This window comes from Camarhynchus parvulus, chromosome 5 (assembly GCF_901933205.1).
Source record: "Camarhynchus parvulus chromosome 5, STF_HiC, whole genome shotgun sequence".
NCBI classification, from domain to species: domain Eukaryota; kingdom Metazoa; phylum Chordata; class Aves; order Passeriformes; family Thraupidae; genus Camarhynchus; species Camarhynchus parvulus.
Genome location: NC_044575.1, coordinates 18,856,303 through 18,873,030, shown reverse-complemented (window position 1 = coordinate 18,873,030; position 16,728 = coordinate 18,856,303). Strand labels below are relative to the sequence as shown.

The 16,728-nt window shown below is 40.7% G+C and overlaps 2 protein-coding genes across 14 annotated transcripts in view; one reads left to right on the top strand and one right to left on the bottom strand.

Annotated features, from left to right (window-relative positions):
- C5H11orf74 (chromosome 5 C11orf74 homolog) overlaps positions 1 to 9,944 on the bottom strand; it is a 39,819-nt gene extending 29,875 nt beyond the window's left edge. The window contains exons 1-4 of one of the 13 annotated variants that reach the window (XM_030950453.1): positions 9,775 to 9,944; positions 6,833 to 6,882; positions 5,659 to 5,733; positions 1,133 to 1,228 (exon numbers count right to left, since the gene is read on the bottom strand). The gene's annotated coding sequence lies outside the window, so the exon portion shown is untranslated. Of the gene's footprint in view, positions 1 to 1,132; positions 1,229 to 5,647; positions 5,810 to 6,832; positions 6,883 to 9,468; positions 9,603 to 9,774 lie in introns of those variants that run through there. The other 12 variants (XM_030950454.1, XM_030950456.1, XM_030950457.1 and 9 more) reach the window with 12 other exon arrangements.
- Positions 9,945 to 10,194: 250 nt separating this feature from the next.
- Positions 10,195 to 11,802, top strand: RAG2 (recombination activating 2). Its single transcript, XM_030950123.1, has one exon. The coding sequence runs from the start codon at positions 10,195 to 10,197 to the stop codon at positions 11,800 to 11,802; it is 1,608 nt and encodes a 535-aa protein (XP_030805983.1).
- The last annotated feature ends 4,926 nt before the right edge of the window (positions 11,803 to 16,728 follow it).

Sequence of the window (16,728 nt, the reverse complement as noted above, 5' to 3'; positions counted from 1 at the left end):
TTACAAAATCCAACCATTATTAATCTCTCTGTGGACTAACAAAGCAGAATATAACTCAGCAGACTCTCAGAGTTGTTTATGTCTATTACAAGGCTTTGAGAGGTAAGCAGCGCCTTCTATTCCTCATTATGGTTATTAAAATCATTACCTGAAATAGTGCTGTGATTTGTAAGGCTATTGTAAAAGAAAAAATGTATATATCTAATCAATAAAAAGTTAATAACTTTGTTCTTCTTTTAAGTCTGGTGTCTAGGATCTCCAGCTCCCTTACAAACACTAACAAAATAAACTTAAAAACAGTCCCATAAGGAAGAGAAAACAAGTACTATTCCCAATAACAGATTAAAAAAATGAGTCACCAGGAATTTAAATGATTTAAAAACAAGTTAGTGGAGGGCTGCCAGCCAAGCTTACATTAATTCACTCTAAAATGCTCTAGGAAACTAGAAAATTAATATGCATTTTGGGGGCATAATCATATCCTTAACCATCTGCATGACAGCTTTCTCTGTGAAAGCCATGCTCTACAGCCACCAGACCACCAGCCTGAGATTCAGCATCCAGACCAGGTGGTACCAAAAATCATGTATTTCAATTCTTATTCTGCTGTGCAGCTTCTACTTCCTACAGAACATGGGAAACTGCACTTCAGATATTCCCTTGCACAGCCATTATTGAGGTCTACAGAATCATCTCCTCACAGAGAGGAAAAACCAGCCAGGTCCTAATGAAAGCCTAGGTTCTGTCAGAAAAACAGCCACTTTCCCAGACAACAGAGGAGAGACTGGCAGCCAGAACTACCTGTTCCCTGTTTGCAATCATTTTCCAGAACTGCCTGGCGCTGTAGCACGGCCCTAAATAAAAGCAAGTGCCGATGATGGTTTGTGGGGAATATGTACCATCCCTGAAACTGAACACGTGCTTAGGATGGATGGTACAAGAAGGGTGTTCAAAAATTTATCTCAACCCATCAAGGCTTTGGTATTTTTTTCATTTTCATTCCACTTTGTTTTCTGCTCCTTCCCACCTACTTTATTCCAGAGTCTCTCTTAAATGACTACCACACTGTGTCAGCCACAGAAAAGTTTTGTGAGGTGAACAGCTGAAACCAGGCTGACCAGAAGACTCTCACCTTTGCTAAGGAGCTAACCAGTAGATTCTACACAATTAAAAGGCTTCAGCAAACACCCAATTCACAGCCTCAAGGCAATGGCTTCTTTAAACTATCCTGAAAAAACAAAAAATACACAGTAATGGATTGGAATCCTCCACAATTTAAAAAGTTGATACAATGACACTTCAAGGAATGAAACTACTGCATTGTTCTGGTAAAGAATAGATACTACTAAAATCAAAAACTTATCTTCTTTTTTCCCCAAAGGAATCAAACTAACTTGGAAGTGTCAAGGAAAGTAAAGCAAGGGTATCTGATCCTTTCCTTGTGCTGGCTTTGGATACTTTTAGAATCAAATATCAGTAAGTGATGCATTCAAGCAGCAACTATGCTTTCTTCTTTTTGCATTTCATTCCTGCTCATCCATCCAAATGACTTTAATGAGGTTTCTTGAGGCGATCACTCATTAAGCCTTGCTGATCATCAGCAGATTGTGCAAAATCAATTATATTTCTCAAAACACAGTCTTCTTCCAAGCAGTTTAAGACAAATCAGAAATCTCTGCATTGAATCAAAGAGGAAGGTCAAGTGAGTATTAGCATGATTTCAATTATACAGTTATTAATTCTATTAAACAACACCAAATATGGTGGAATATAAACTTGCTGGTTTATGTTGCATTTTTAAGTGGTTTTTGTTTGTTTAAAATACAATAGAGGCAATGAAAGAAAAATCAAGATTATGAATTTTTTTAAGGGAAGAGCAGTAAAGCTAATTGTCTCTACAAACACAATAAAATCTTATGTAATTTAATTTTTCAGGGGGAAAAAAACCAACTTCACTAGCACTTCTGGCATAGGTTCAAGTCAGGTTTTCACACTACGGATCTGCCCTCCTAGAAGTCATTCTCAATTTTTAAAAAAGGCTGATTAATAAATGGTATTTTTAATAGTTCACCCATAGTTTCAGGAAAAATATCCACTAGGTACACCTGTTATCAGGATTTTATAATTATGGCTGCAAAAATCAGATTGAACATAAATACACTATTTTTAAATCTTATACTCTGTTGCCACTGGACAATGCCCCATCTTTTTTCCCTACAGAGCTATCACAGTAACTACACTTTTAACAAAATTGTTGCAGCAATGAATAGTGAGGTAGCAGCATTGCAAAAAGAATGAGATTTTAGCAGACAAGTGCACTCAGAATCAATTTAAGTCTATCTAGGTTCTGGCTGCTCCCAAAAAGGCCACCATCTCCACTTCCTCTTCACCTTATGGTCTACCTCTCCAGTCCATCTCTTGGGCAGACAAAATAAACCACCAACACAAAACCTGAGAGTAAACAGAGCAAATGCATATAATATTCTGTTTTAAAGATATATTTTCCAATCTGCCTTTCAGCTGTACGATCATGATTGCCTATATGAGGGGACAGTGTGAGCAAGGGAAGGATGCAGGATTGCCCCTTTGGCAGCCTGTCATAGTTGCTTATGCAACCCTGAAAGCACAGCCTCATCAGAAACACCCTCACAAATGGCCCAGAAAGCTGTGCCTCCTCCATGCTGCAAAAGCAGATGCCAGCAGGGCACTCCTACACCCACCACGCCGAGCTGGAGCCTGCAGTGCAGATCATCAGCCCCCACGGTACAAAGAGGCAGGCAAAGCTGGAACTCAAGCCTGTCCTTAACAAATGCTTGTTGTTAGCTATGCACCGTGGTTGCTGCCTTAACATCCCAGGATGGTGCTTTAAAAGTAGGCCAGGTGAAAGGTGTGATTCTGGGAATTCCTGCTCGAGAAAGACATAAAACATTTTGAGTCAAGCAGTTACCCATTTTCCTGCAGGCAGAAAACTGCCTCCTTCTTGTCTAGACATCTGCAAATCTACACTTGCAGAAGAAAGCCCTCCCTGCTCTACTGTCCTGCCCTACTTTTCTCCCTCCTCCTCCCTGCTACCACCACCTGTGGGGAGGCAGAGCTCCAGGAGCAAACACAGAGGCACCAAGTTCTGGCCACAAGCAGGTGCGGGTCAACCCAGCTGGAGAAAAAAACTAAAAGTTACAAAGGTCAAAAACTTTCAGATGAAGTTCCTTCCATCTCTCAATTCAATGTGATCTACACAGATAATCCTGTTAAAATCAACTGGATGTTTGCCATTGCCTTCAGCAGGAGGCCTTAAGGGCACACACTTAATGCATCAGCAATTTGTGGGGATGGGAGCTGCATCTGCTTGCCTGAGTACATTACTGAGCCTGAGCGCTGACCTCTAGATGGACAAAAACATGTGCCTCTCATGCCCAGCTCATATGAGCATTTAAAGGATATATCCATGGGCTTTAATTGCAAGCAAGCATATTGATCCTTTTGGATTTCAGTGCTATTATGCCAGTCACATACCTGAGCAGAATTTTTTTTAAGAATTTCCAATGGCTTCAAGAGTACTGCTCCCTTTAAAGAAAACCTGGAAGCCCATGGCAAAGGTAACGCTTCATCCAAACTGCAGCAGCCACTGCCCCCTGGAATGTGATTGTCCAGGATCTGACAGTCAAAGCACAGCTGGATTCAATCAGATATTTCAGATAAGCCCTCCAAATAAAGCCTTCTCCCTCACAAGTTAAATACTGTTTACTGTCAGTTTTAGATGAGACAGAAAATTGAAGACTGTAGGATGCTGGACTCCCTGTGCCCTTTTTTACAGGTTTCAGCCTGTGGGTCCTGGCTAAGTATCCAGCACATTTGCATTCTGGCTGGCAAACCCTACACAAATGAGTAAGGCAGCCTTCCCTTTCCCTGCTGAGCTGGAGTGCATTACTGCAACCCACAGGAAGCCAGCTACATTTCAGCTCAGAGATGACTGTGTTTTACTGGCAGAAAATATGCTGAAAAGCCTGGAAATATATCAATGCAATTTGGAATTATTTGGGATGAAGAAGACACAAACAACGTATTATTTTAAGAAATTAATTGTAGAAGAAGAAAATCAAGTGAAATAAAGCATTTTCATAACAGTGAGCAATCTGCTGAAAACATACTAGCTCTGTCTATGTTATTAAAATAGAAATTGTGAAGGAAAAGTCTATTTATTCCTTTTCACATGGGTTGTCTGCCAGTTAAATTCTGGATGGAAGTCTTCTTGCTATGACCAGGACAGTTTTCAACATAATTTGCCTACCATGTAGATACATTAATCTGAAGCTATTTGCTGCAGCTTCTCCAAAGCACTTTGTCACTGACAGTTAGAGACCAGCATGGACAGACCATGTCCTCATCCAAAAATGAACATGCTGTTGTTACCAAAAAAATTTAATTTCTCCATCTTCTCAACCACAGTAACTGGAAAAAGAATTTCTAAAGATAAAGCATGTCAACTGGTAGAAAAAGTCTAAAATTAATGTAAAATATTAAAGTGACACAACTGGGGGCTAGATTTTTCCCTTAAGTATTTGTTGGGTTTTGGGGTTTTTTTGCTGTTAGATCTCTGGCCACAGACCCAAACAAGGGTCAAAATATATCAAACACTTAGATAAAAAGCTGTTGAGTATCATCTAGGCCCTACTGAAAATACAAACAAATGTGATCTGAAAGCCCTCAACTTTGGGGAAAGTTCTTCAGCATTCAACTCTGCACTACAATTTCCTTTCATCTTTGTTTCAGAAGAAAAGGCCCATATGGATGCTACAGGGCACAGTGCCTTAGCACTGCCTTAGCACTCCTACTTCAGATGAAAAACATCACCACATCCTATCTGCATTACAGTTATTCAGTGTCTCAAGACAATTTTCGCAAACATTTGGTGTGTTTGCTTTGCTGTACTAATCAAATTCCATTTCAAGTTCCTTCTATTTCTATTCTCACAGCAGTTTCAAATGGGAGTTGAGATATTTCTAAAATACTGTGCAGCAGATGTTGTAACTCAGGAGTGGGTGAAGTAGGGCCAGGAAAACAAAAGCAGGGAGCTATGAAGAGTAAATTGTTTTCCAGGTTTTTCTGTTTATTTGTTGTGCTGTGTTATGCAAGTGGCTTATCCTCTGTGCCCCAGCACTGCTAGCTGTTAAAGGATATGTTCCCAGTGGACTTCCCAGCATCTCATTATTTATTTGGTGTTGGAGAAAAGCACTGTGAAACTGATGAAAAATGCCACAGAAGGGTGCAAAGTTTTATTGGTCTTTCAAGGTCTGATCAGAAGGCCACCAAAGGAGAAAAAAAGACATTTCTAATTACTTCAGTGGACTTTGAGTTGGACTTTTTAGTCAGCCTTCACTCAGTGCACTGCATGCATTTGTCATTTCCTTTGCTCTGTTTCAATGTCATTGCCTGCTTGCAGCAGAGCGCTCCTGGGGAAAGTAGTATGCCAACCAGCAAGAGTTGTTTTCTTTTACTACCTATTGAAATTATTTTTCAACTCAACATTTATTTTAAATTACATTTTAAAGTAGCATTAAAAAATTCTGAAGATGATCACAAGGTTGACAGGTGTAACAGTGTAAAAAAACTCAACCATAAAGAAGCATATGCTGCCGATATTTACAACCTAAAAGGCACCTGCTGTCACTCTGAGCTTCTTCCACAGCAAAGAGTTAAAGCTTCTGGAGACTGGTGGGTTTCTTGTTGTGCCATCTGAAGAGAAGAGAGGAAAGGAAACAAACCAGTCACAGCCAGTTAGCCACAGTAGATCGAGTTCTCAGGAGCACATCTGCAAATTAAGCAGATAGAATCCCCTCCATCAGGCTGTCTCTCCATGCCACAAGCCCCCTGGGCTGTCACAGAAGATTCCTCACATTGCTCACATTTGAATCCCAATTACACAGAAAGATTACGGAGGACGCAAAAAACTGCTGTCAGCCAGGTACGTCTGAATTACTGCTTTGCCCAAAGCAAACTTGGTTGATACACTTAGAAAATGTTTTGAGAAATACTGTGTAAAAAATTTCCTTCCTTAAGCTTCTTTATGGAGGACTTCAAACCTCTGTGTGTGTCTGGATATGATTTTGATTGTGAACAATTTGGAAACAGCACTTGCTTTTCAGGGGGACGTTTTTTCATTTTGGAAATGAAAAAACAGATCTATCAAAGGAAAAAAACCCACAATACTGCAAAATCAATTTAATCCTATACTAGGTATCTATGTTCTCATCAAAATAACTGCAAACTAATTAACGGTCAGCAATGGGTGTTTACCAGCTAAGACTCCATTATATCCTGCATTTCATTCTCTCAGTGTCCAATCAGTACAGCTCAAATATCTTATTTTTGTATAAATGAAAAAAGGTTCTTTGTGTTTGCTACAGTTCATAAGATCAACTCATTAGTCATTCATTATTTTGCAGCATTCAAATTACTGTGAAATTACTATAAATAATACTTTCAATGCTGAAAATATGAGATGTCACACTAAACAGCAGCACTGATTAGTCATTGTTCTCCTGATTAGAATGTTTTTGTTGCCTAACTAACAGGTAACAGGCAAAGCACATAGGTGAACAAACCATTTCTACATAGGGTCAAAGAGGACAGTAACTAATAAACACAGCCTGTGAGTGACTCAGTGCCTAAACACTGTCATCTAGTGACATTTCATGAAGCCTAGATTTACTAGGATCTAGGACACAGAACAATGGCAGACTTGCTTCCATAGGAAAAGCCTGAAGACAAGGAAGACTATCCAAAGGTATATGAAATGTTAGCTGCTGTTTAGGTCACTCACACTACCCCTTACCTTTAAAAGATGTTCATCCTGTACTTCTCTGTGAGCACCTCATAGGGTTTCTGAAATGGTACATCACCCAAAATCGTAACTATGTCCATCTATTTCCATAGTAAGCACATTTCAAATTACATTAGCTACTGTTTTTAAAAAACACCTCCTGTCTTCATCTGATCCTTCTATAAATGTATCTCCCAATGCATCCATCAAAATCTGAATTCCTTATAATCTCTTCTTGCCACATAAACAACTCTTATCTGAAAAACCTGCTCAAAATACTGTTTGATTTTAAAATAAACAGGGAGAATATTAGTTTTTTTCTTTCTGTTTGCTTAGTTTCTAGCTCAGGTGTCTACTGCTTCCCAGATAGGGGGCTTATAAAAGTAATGCTGAGATTCTCATTTATTTGTATAATCCTTACAAGCTTAACCTTCTATAAAAACACCAAATATGATGAAGCATGACTCAAGTCATCATAACTGGCAATTGTTTATGTAACTCCCCCTTCTTTCTTATTTGTCTTTACTCCTTGTAGTGTCTCTCTCCCGGTATCCTGTGTTGCACCACAACAAAGGCATTTGTCTGTTTATCTCTGCATCAGCTGTAATGCTAATCCAACTTCAGTTTTGAGCATAAAGCCACAAAAAGGCACTTTAAACTCTTTGTTTATAAGGTTAGATCTTTTGGGTTCCCCAAAGCTGTTCAGGGTTAGTAGAGCCATGGCCCAGAGGAATCAGTGGTATTGGAAGGTTAGAGTTGGAGGTCAGCATAGCCAGAGAGCAACCACACTGTATTGACACACTGTAATTAGCAGGAAAATACATGGAAAGCTAAAGCAATTCCAGCCAGTGCCTAAGAGCTACTTCTGTCCAATAATCTCAGATAAACATTCCTTCCATTACATACTGAACTGTTTGCTTATATAAAGTTCAAGAAATATTAAGAGACAACAAGGAAATGTGTTTAAGTCTCTTAACCAGTATGTTCTGTATGTCTATCAATCAAATAATTTTCACTGATCTTTTCTCCACTCTGTATCTGCAGACTCTTCAGATAGAGAGCTCTTCAGACGTGAGTACTGCTCAATATCTGGGAAATAGTTTGTGACATTGTAGACACTAATAATTGCCCTACTTGGAGATTCTTTAAGTATATGTAAAAATGTAAGATGCGTAACAATATGTCAATTAAATTGTTTGCCACTTTTAATACTCCCGTTAGACTTCAAATATAAACCAGCAGTCAAATATAGAACAGGAGAGGTAGAAGATAAAGTCTAATTTTCTCATGTAAAACAGAAATTTTCTTATGGCATCTTCAGTATGGAAGACATTTTACTTTTCTAAAGATCCTGTAAAACCAAAGCTAGGTAACCAGACAATACAAAAGAAGAGACAAATGACATCTAATCAAGTAAGTCTAGCTTAGTGCAAGCTCCTCCGATGATGCCATTTTTGAATGCTTGTAAGAAACAAGCAGCAGATTCCTGTTTAGCATATCACCTGAAGGTAAATAAATTCATAAGTCTTTCTTCATGCATAATAAGGACACAACCTGCTGTGTATACCAACATGCTCGGAAAAGGGTTCACTAATTTAATTAACTTATAACCGAACTTCACCCACAGTGTAGTACTTCTAAAAAGAAATCTAAATGTAGAAAAACTAGCACCTTCAGGGCAGAGGCATTAGGCTATACAGTGAACAGAACTCAACCATGATCTTTGGATGATTCCACAAGGTAAGCCAGCCATTCCACGGATTGTTTTTCAAAACAGACTCAGTAATGGCTATGTCTACCCTGTCTGTGTGCTCTGGCCTGAAAACACCTCACCTTTGAAAAACATTCCATGGCAGATCCCTATTTTAGCACAACAGTTCCCATACCAGTCTGCAGGCAGGCAGTGCAGCAGTATGGTACAATATGGCAATTGATGCAGTCAGCATCATCATTTCCCATCTTTTTACAGCAAACACAACGTTGTTCAGATCCCCCCAGGTTTTGACGACACATAACTAGAAGATACCAATCCTTCCTTAAAAAAGAAACCCTATGTGTCTTGGTTTTGGTGTCACAGAAAAATGAAAAGCAGCAAGGAAAATACAAAACCTAAAACTTTCCAAAAAAAAGAGGAATTACATATTTAAATGTAGGATTTAGTTATTTTTTTCTTAGATTTCGTTCACACCTTTAAATTCTGGGGATTTGGCAAAGGCTGGGACAGAGAACTTGAACATTTACTAAAGAGCATCAGTCTGCTGCCACAAAAGGACACTGCCAATGAATCAGCCAGTTATTTCCCTTCCTAGTGTCTGTGCTCTCCAAAGCTCTTTCGCAATCAATATCCAGGCTGATTACATAAACTCCTTCAGTCTAAACAAACAAGTTTATGAGAGCAAGAGACACCCATTGAAACCTACTCATGAAAGCCTGAGCAAAGCGCACAGATGAAAGGCAGAGGATGCGCCCCCCGGAGCCCCAGCGGCACCCGCAAGCCCGAGACCCCGACGGGGCTGCTCAGCACAAGCTGAGATTCACCTCGGGCCCTGCCGCCCCAGCCAGCCCTGCATGGCTGCACAGACAGCGGGCACCTCCCCCCTCTAATGCAATCAACAAATCCTGACGTTTTCCTTGTAAACAAAACGCACAATCCCCGGTTTCCGTGCACGCCGCTCCTCCAGCCCGCTGCCTGCGGGGCCCTGGGGCAGGCTCCCGGCCCGGAGCCTCCTGCCGCCCCGGGCGGGCCCGAGCCCCGCCGGACAAGGCTCCCGCACTCGGGGCCCCGGGCGTGCAGCAGCCGGGAGGCTCCAGCCTGGCATCCCCGGCCGCCTCGGGGCGACAACGGGCAGGAAATCCCGGCTTGCGGCATCTCCGGCGCCGCTCCCTCCGCCCCGGGCGTGCCCGGGCCGAGCCCCGCCGGCAGCAGACCGGCCCGGCCCCGCGGCCGCACTCACCGCCGCCGGCTCGCTGAGCCCGCGGGTCCCGATTCCCCACGGCCGGGACAAGGAAGCGGCGGCCTGGCCGGGCCGGGCCAGGCACCCAGCGGGAACTACCGGCCCCAGCAGCCCGCGGGCCCGCGACCCATGGGAGCGGCCGCGCCCGCCCCGGGAAGCCGCCGCAGCGCAGCGCCGTGTGCGGGCCCAGCGGCCTATGGTGTGCACAAAATCCCCAAAATACCGCGGAAATGATGCACACCTCGTGCTTGACTCACGTCTTGAGACGCAGAAAAGCATGTCTGTGTGGGTTTCAGAAGTGAACTGCAGCACAACTTCCATAGGATTTATTCAAATTGTGTTAATAGGATCTAATCACAATAATTGTGATAGAATTCATTTGATCTGTTTGTTTTGTTTTTTTTTTTTCTCAGCCACGGTATGGCCCAGTCAACAGACAGAATGTCCCTGCAGATGGTATCCACTGTCAGTAACTCATCCTTGATTCAGCCAGGCTTCTCTCTCCTGAATTTTGATGGGCATGTTTTCTTTTTTGGTCAGAAAGGATGGCCAAAGAGATCCTGCCCCACTGGTGTTTTCCTTCTCGATATAAAGCAGAATGAGCTCAAAATGAAACCTGTCTTCTTCTCCAAAGACTCGTGTTACCTTCCCCCTCTCCGCTACCCTGCTCTTTGCATGCTCAGAAGCGATGCAAGGGCTGATGAGTACCAGTACATCATCCATGGTGGTAAAACACCTAACAATGACCTTTCTGATAAGATTTACTTTATCAGTTTGGTAAGCAAAACTAGCAAGAAAATGACATTCCAATGCATTGAGAAAGACCTGGGTGGAGATGTGCCTGAAGCTAGATATGGGCATACAATTAACATAGTTCACAGCCGGGGAAAAAGCATGAGTGTTCTGTTTGGAGGGAGGTCGTATACTCCTCTTGCACAGAGAACCACTGAAACATGGAACAGTGTAGTCGACTGTTTGCCATCTGTGTTTCTCATTGATTTTGAGTTTGGATGCTGTACATCATACATGCTTCCTGAGCTTCAAGATGGACTTTCTTTCCACGTTTCAATTGCCAAAGATGATACAATCTACATCTTGGGAGGCCACTCACTTCAAAATAACACCAGGCCCCCCAGCTTGTACAAGCTAAAAGTTGATCTGCCCCTGGGCAGCCCGGCTGTGACCTGCACCATCCTGCCAGGGGGGATATCAGTGTCAAGTGCTATAGTGACCCAGATCAGTGACACTGAGTTTGTCCTTGTCGGTGGCTACCTCTCAGACAACCAGAAACGGCTGGCGTGTAACACCATAGTTCTGGAAGATAATAAGATAGAGATTGTTGAAAGTGTGGGCCCAGAGTGGACACCAGATATTAAACACTGCAGAATGTGGTTTGGCTGTGATATGGGTAAAGGGTCTGTTTTGCTAGGCATTCCAGGGGCCAACAAACAAATAATCCCAGATGCAAACTACTTTTACATTTTGAGATGCAAAGGAGCAGAAGAGGACAAGGAAGAAGAACTGATAACACAAACTTGCAGTCAGACATCCAGTGAAGACCCTGGAGACTCCACTCCATTTGAAGATTCGGAGGAGTTTTGTTTTAGTGCTGAAGCCAATAGCTTTGATGCTGACGATGCTGATACTTACAATGAAGATGATGAAGAAGATGAGTCAGAAACAGGCTACTGGATCACCTGCTGTGCCAGTTGCAATATTGACATCAACACCTGGGTCCCTTTCTATTCGACAGAACTCAACAAGCCTGCAATGATCCTGTGCTCCAGTGGGGCTGGCCACTGGGTCCATGCACAGTGTATGGATCTCTCAGAGACCGTGCTTCTACGTCTTTCAGAAGCAAATGTCAAGTATTTCTGCAACAAGCACATTGACCTTAATAAAGGGCTACAAACTCCCCAAAAGGTGGTGTGTCTGAAAAAGCCACCCATGAAACCATTGCGCAAAAAGAAAACCATGAAGTTATCAACATCAGCGAAAAAGTCCTTTCTTCGGAGACTCTTTGAATAGATTTACACTGCTGATTTGTATGCACCTGGGAGGAAATGAAATCACAGGCAAAGGCAACAATGGTTGAAGCAATATGGGTTATTGGAGCTTGAAGAGATCTTATTGTTTCAGTTATCTCAATGTTTTTGTTACATTTCAAAGCACATGAATTTTTTCTGTCTCTGATGTGTATTTTTGTAATATCCCATCTTAGAGAGCACAGACAGACACTGGTAAACTGTGTGCAGAATTTTATGCTATAACTGTATTTTATGCTATAACTTACTCCCCAGTAAGTTTAATGGAACTGCTGGTAGGGTAAGACATTGTCCCATGTAGTCAGTGCTGTTACCATCTGTCCCTTAAGAACATTATATTGCCCATTTAAATTTTTTATCTTAGTCAGTAGTTCTAGCAATATTTGACCTAATTTATAGCTGCATTACTCTAGTTTTATGTTGATGTAATAAAATAAAATGAGACTAATTATTCTGGTTTAAACAAAAGTAGTGGTTTTAAGTCCCTTGTGTCAGAAATAATGAAATATTCAGATAGTGAGGGTCAGTTTTCTTCAGGGACTTCCATTATGGAAAGCTTACATATGGAGCATTTAATTCTGGATAATTAATTTTTTATTTTGAGAGTTATGGAATGATTATATGCCAGTTTTGGATACAGTTGAGGAATATCATCTCACAGTAAAAATTAAATTGCTTTTTTTAAACCACTGTGATCATCAACTGCTCTTTGTATTTTTTAAAATTTAGTAACATAATAAAGTTTATAATAAAAATTACTGTGGGGTTTTTTTTCATGTATTCATGGGTAAATCAAATACTGTAAATCCTAAAGTTTACAAAAGGACAGCATGTATGCTTGGGAGGTCCATATGAGGCCTGATGAGGGGTCTAGCTGGACAGCCACCCCATGCTGTGAGCTCCCATTGACTTCAGAAAAAATTCCTTCTGATGAACAGGACTTTTATCCAGGACTCCAGGTCCTTCACTGCCCATTTCTTTCTCAGCTTTCCCAGGGTGACTGTGTAGAGTGTGAAAGCTTAGAAGTGCAAACTGTAGCTCAGAGGGATTCATTGAGCCAGTGGAGCATTGTGAGGGTAGAAACAAATGCGGTTGGCTTCTCAAAACATGAGGAGAAGATTGGATTCAGATTGGAAAGGACAGTGTCAAGGTTGAATAGCCCAAGAGTTTACTAAGATTTTTGTGGATTCTTTTATTGGCTATTTGTGAAGCCTCATCATTCTTGACGTTATTTTTTATTTTTGTTTCTGCTCTAAACAGCTTTTCAGAAAATCAATACCAGCAGCTCAACATTTGTGAGCCAACAATAATAGCTCAGTATTCACAATCCAAATCTCATGCTGGATCCCTGAATAAAAAAGAAAAACAGGAGCAGCTGTCAGCTATTTGATCACTATGTGCAGACCCTGAGCAGCCACTCCTTTACAAAGCAGTGTGTGAAGCGCAGTATTCCCGCCAGCACAGACGCATCTGCACAGTACTCCCCTTAAAACCTTACCACCCCAAGTGAACGGCGAAAAAGAGTAAAGGGCAACTGTACAAAGTTTTCTTTTACAAACTTTTCATGTGCTGAGGGAGCTTAAATTTTGGATTGAGCTTCTAAAGGGGAAGTATATCACCCTGACTGCCCTCTCCACAGCCTGTATATGGGTATAAATTCATAGATTTCAATGCCAGCTTCCCATTTCCTTTGTTATGTTACTTTATGTTAGCTCAGAGTATATAGTGCTATATGTTTTTCCAAAGAGTAAGCTAATATCATCCAAAGTCCCTTCAAACTGATGAAATTAAATAGTCAATGTCCCCTTTTGTAGATTAGTCATAGGTCTTAGAGAGCTGAATTGTCATTAAAATATTTCTTCATCATGCACTTATTTACATCAGCCAAAAAAAATCCACACCTACAGTAAAGCCACATCATCTCAACACCAGCAAAAAGGGACAATATACTCACACAACAAAACTCCTCCCTTGCCACTTTGCCATTTTGGAACAACAAAGGGATCCCCACAATTACTGAGCTGCCCATAATTATTGAATTCCCTAGCAGTACCCAGTCTGAGTTTTTGCCCATTACCTCTCTCAGTTACTGTCATTATCTCAAGTTCCTTGGACAGCACACTGTATGACAAATTTGTCTACTAGTGCAGACAAATAAAGAAATGGAAATATTTTGTAATGGGAAAGCTTGACACTGGCCTAGCAAAAGTGACATGTCGCCTGAGATAAAGCCTTGTGGCTCAGGCACTGGTGGTGTGGCTGCAGCATGCTGGGAGCAGCTCTGAATTTCCAGAGCTGACTCCTGCAGCTGCAGTGACTCCCTGAATCCCTGGGAGCACAAGCACACATTGTGGTCCCTTCCAGTTCTTACCTGAGCTGTTGTTCTTTACTTAACACTGTGGCTATGAAAAAAGCAATTCACAGTCAGACTTTATGTTATATCTCACTGGGCCCATAACGTAAGGGTACTGTGTATTTGAACTGGTTTTTTAAAATGTATGGTTTATTTGAGTAGGAGGGGAAAATTGCTTGGTTAAAGCATGTCCCAGCTTCACAGTGAAAGGCTGTACAAGCAGCATTGTATCACATCTCAGAGGCTGTAGCTACTGCAGGAGAAAGAAGTTGTAAGTACAACAGAAAATATTTGAAAGGACTTGAACATAAAGAGATATACAAAATTCAGCCTGTGAAGAAGACACTTGACATAGCACTCAAGACTGCAGAAAGCACCTAATTTCCTGAGTCAGGTACTCCAAAAGCATTCATTGTCTTCAAAACCAGCTAATCAATACAAGATGTTTCTTGCTCAGGCAGGTTAGAATTAACAGATAAGATGAAGTAGATTTAAGTGCAGAAGTAAATCTCTATTGTATCTGCATCCAATTGACCTGTGTGTTTTGTAACCACAGTAAGCAGCATCATGGTTCCCAGACACATTTTAGTAACATTGTATTGCTATTATCAGCTTCTATGAGAAGAATATATGGATTTTACTGCTATTGAAAGGTGCTTGGACCATGAAGTACCTGATTAATTTACAGGAAAAGCACAGCACAAATTTTACTGGTAGCACTAAAGCATGTGTTGTAGCTCAGAGTGACTCATTGTACCAATGGACCTTTGAAAGGAGTGGAAATAATGCAAGTGGGAGCCAAAAGCAAAAGGAAAATATTGAATTCAGATTGAAAAGGAATTTCTTAAGTTATTTAATGCTGGACCCTATGTATTAAAGACAGAAAGATTGGCTTACTTCTTTTTCATGATTGGTGGCTTGAGCTCCCTCTATATTTAATTTCCTACCCTATTCCATTTCAAACATGACTAACTTTTGGGAAAGGCTTGAGCCTTTGAAAATCAAACTCCAGTTTGTTCTCTCTACTTTGAAAACTGTGGCACTGTGGAGTACATGTTTACTTTGGAAAAAAAAAGCAAGAGGTTAACCTTATAAACTCTGCAGTTTCTCAATGCATAAACATGTACAGGAAGCACTGGGCTCTGGCCATTCCACAGATGTGCAGGACACCTTTGTAGAGGTGATAGTTACTTGCCCACTTGCTCAGAATGCCTGTCTCCAGAGGAGGAGTATTAAAAATGCCTCTCTTGACCTTCTCCTGATGCTGCTAGAAAAGCTGCTAATTAAATCCTCTCTAATGTGTCTTTTTGTATCATGGACAATCTTAAGCTTGATGAAAAAGGTACAAAAGCTCCTTAAATACTTAAGGAAACACTTCGTAGCTGTAGCTGGTTAGCTGCTTGACCATTACACCATATTCAGTCCCCTAAAGCAGCACTCTGAAGAGATGTGACAGGCCTCATTATTCTTCATCTTATCTCCATGGGATTACATGGAAAGTAAAATTCAGTCAGTTACTACAGATTTAGGAGTTAAGGAGTTACATCATCCTCATTTACCAGAAAACTGTGTGAGGCTTAGGTCTTTGCTTTATATGGGCTCTTATTTTTTCCATCCAACAATTTTTTTACTTGAGGCCAGATGGAAAAGCTAAGTTGGTGATATAAGTCCAGATATTAGATGTCTGGTTGTCTGATTACACAGGAAATCACGTAGCTTAATTTGCTCATCACTGGTTCCATTCAAACCCGTTGGTTCACATAAATCTCTTAACCTGTAGCTATCATTGTAAGGAAGAAAGAAAGATTTTTCTGGAGTAAAATAAAGCTAAGCTACAAATAATGGTAGATTGGAACTAATCTTTACAGCTTAACCTCTAGTGAGGAGCCAAACTTTGATGCAAAAGATACTTAATGTATTAGCATGGTGATAAAAGTGCAAGGCTGATTTTACATAAAATCTGGGATGGTATTTGTAAATTAACCAAAAGACATTTACAGACTAAATAAAACTGGTTTTATAACAGTTTATTGTTCTGTCAAAAAGTTGTGTGTGAGGAGGGGTGCTGAAAGTACTGCTGAGATTCACAGAGTAATCTTCATTTGTGTTAAATTAGTGACTTCCAGAAGAGGGATGGAATTACAGCTGCCTCTGGGTATAAGAGCACCCTAACTGTGAAAATCATCCACAATTTAAATGAAAACTAAGACTACCACTAGGAAATTATGTGCATCATTGAAAAACTGTAAGAAATAAAAAGTCAGAAACTTAAATATTTATAAGACTTTTATTTTAAAGTAGTTTAATGAAATAAGAAACTGTCATACAGTAAGAAAAAGTAAAATTATGAAGCCATGCAGTGAAACAAAGCAAACAACTCAGTGTAGTCAGAAATTAAGATCCTGTAAATATCTAGTTTGTTTCTGAGCTACCTGATTAAAAATCAAAGCTAATTTGTGTAAAGACAATATAATTATTCCTGTGAGGAAGAAAAACATGTGATAGCAGAATCGTGGCTTCTAACATGGTTCACATCATTTATAACATGGCAATTCA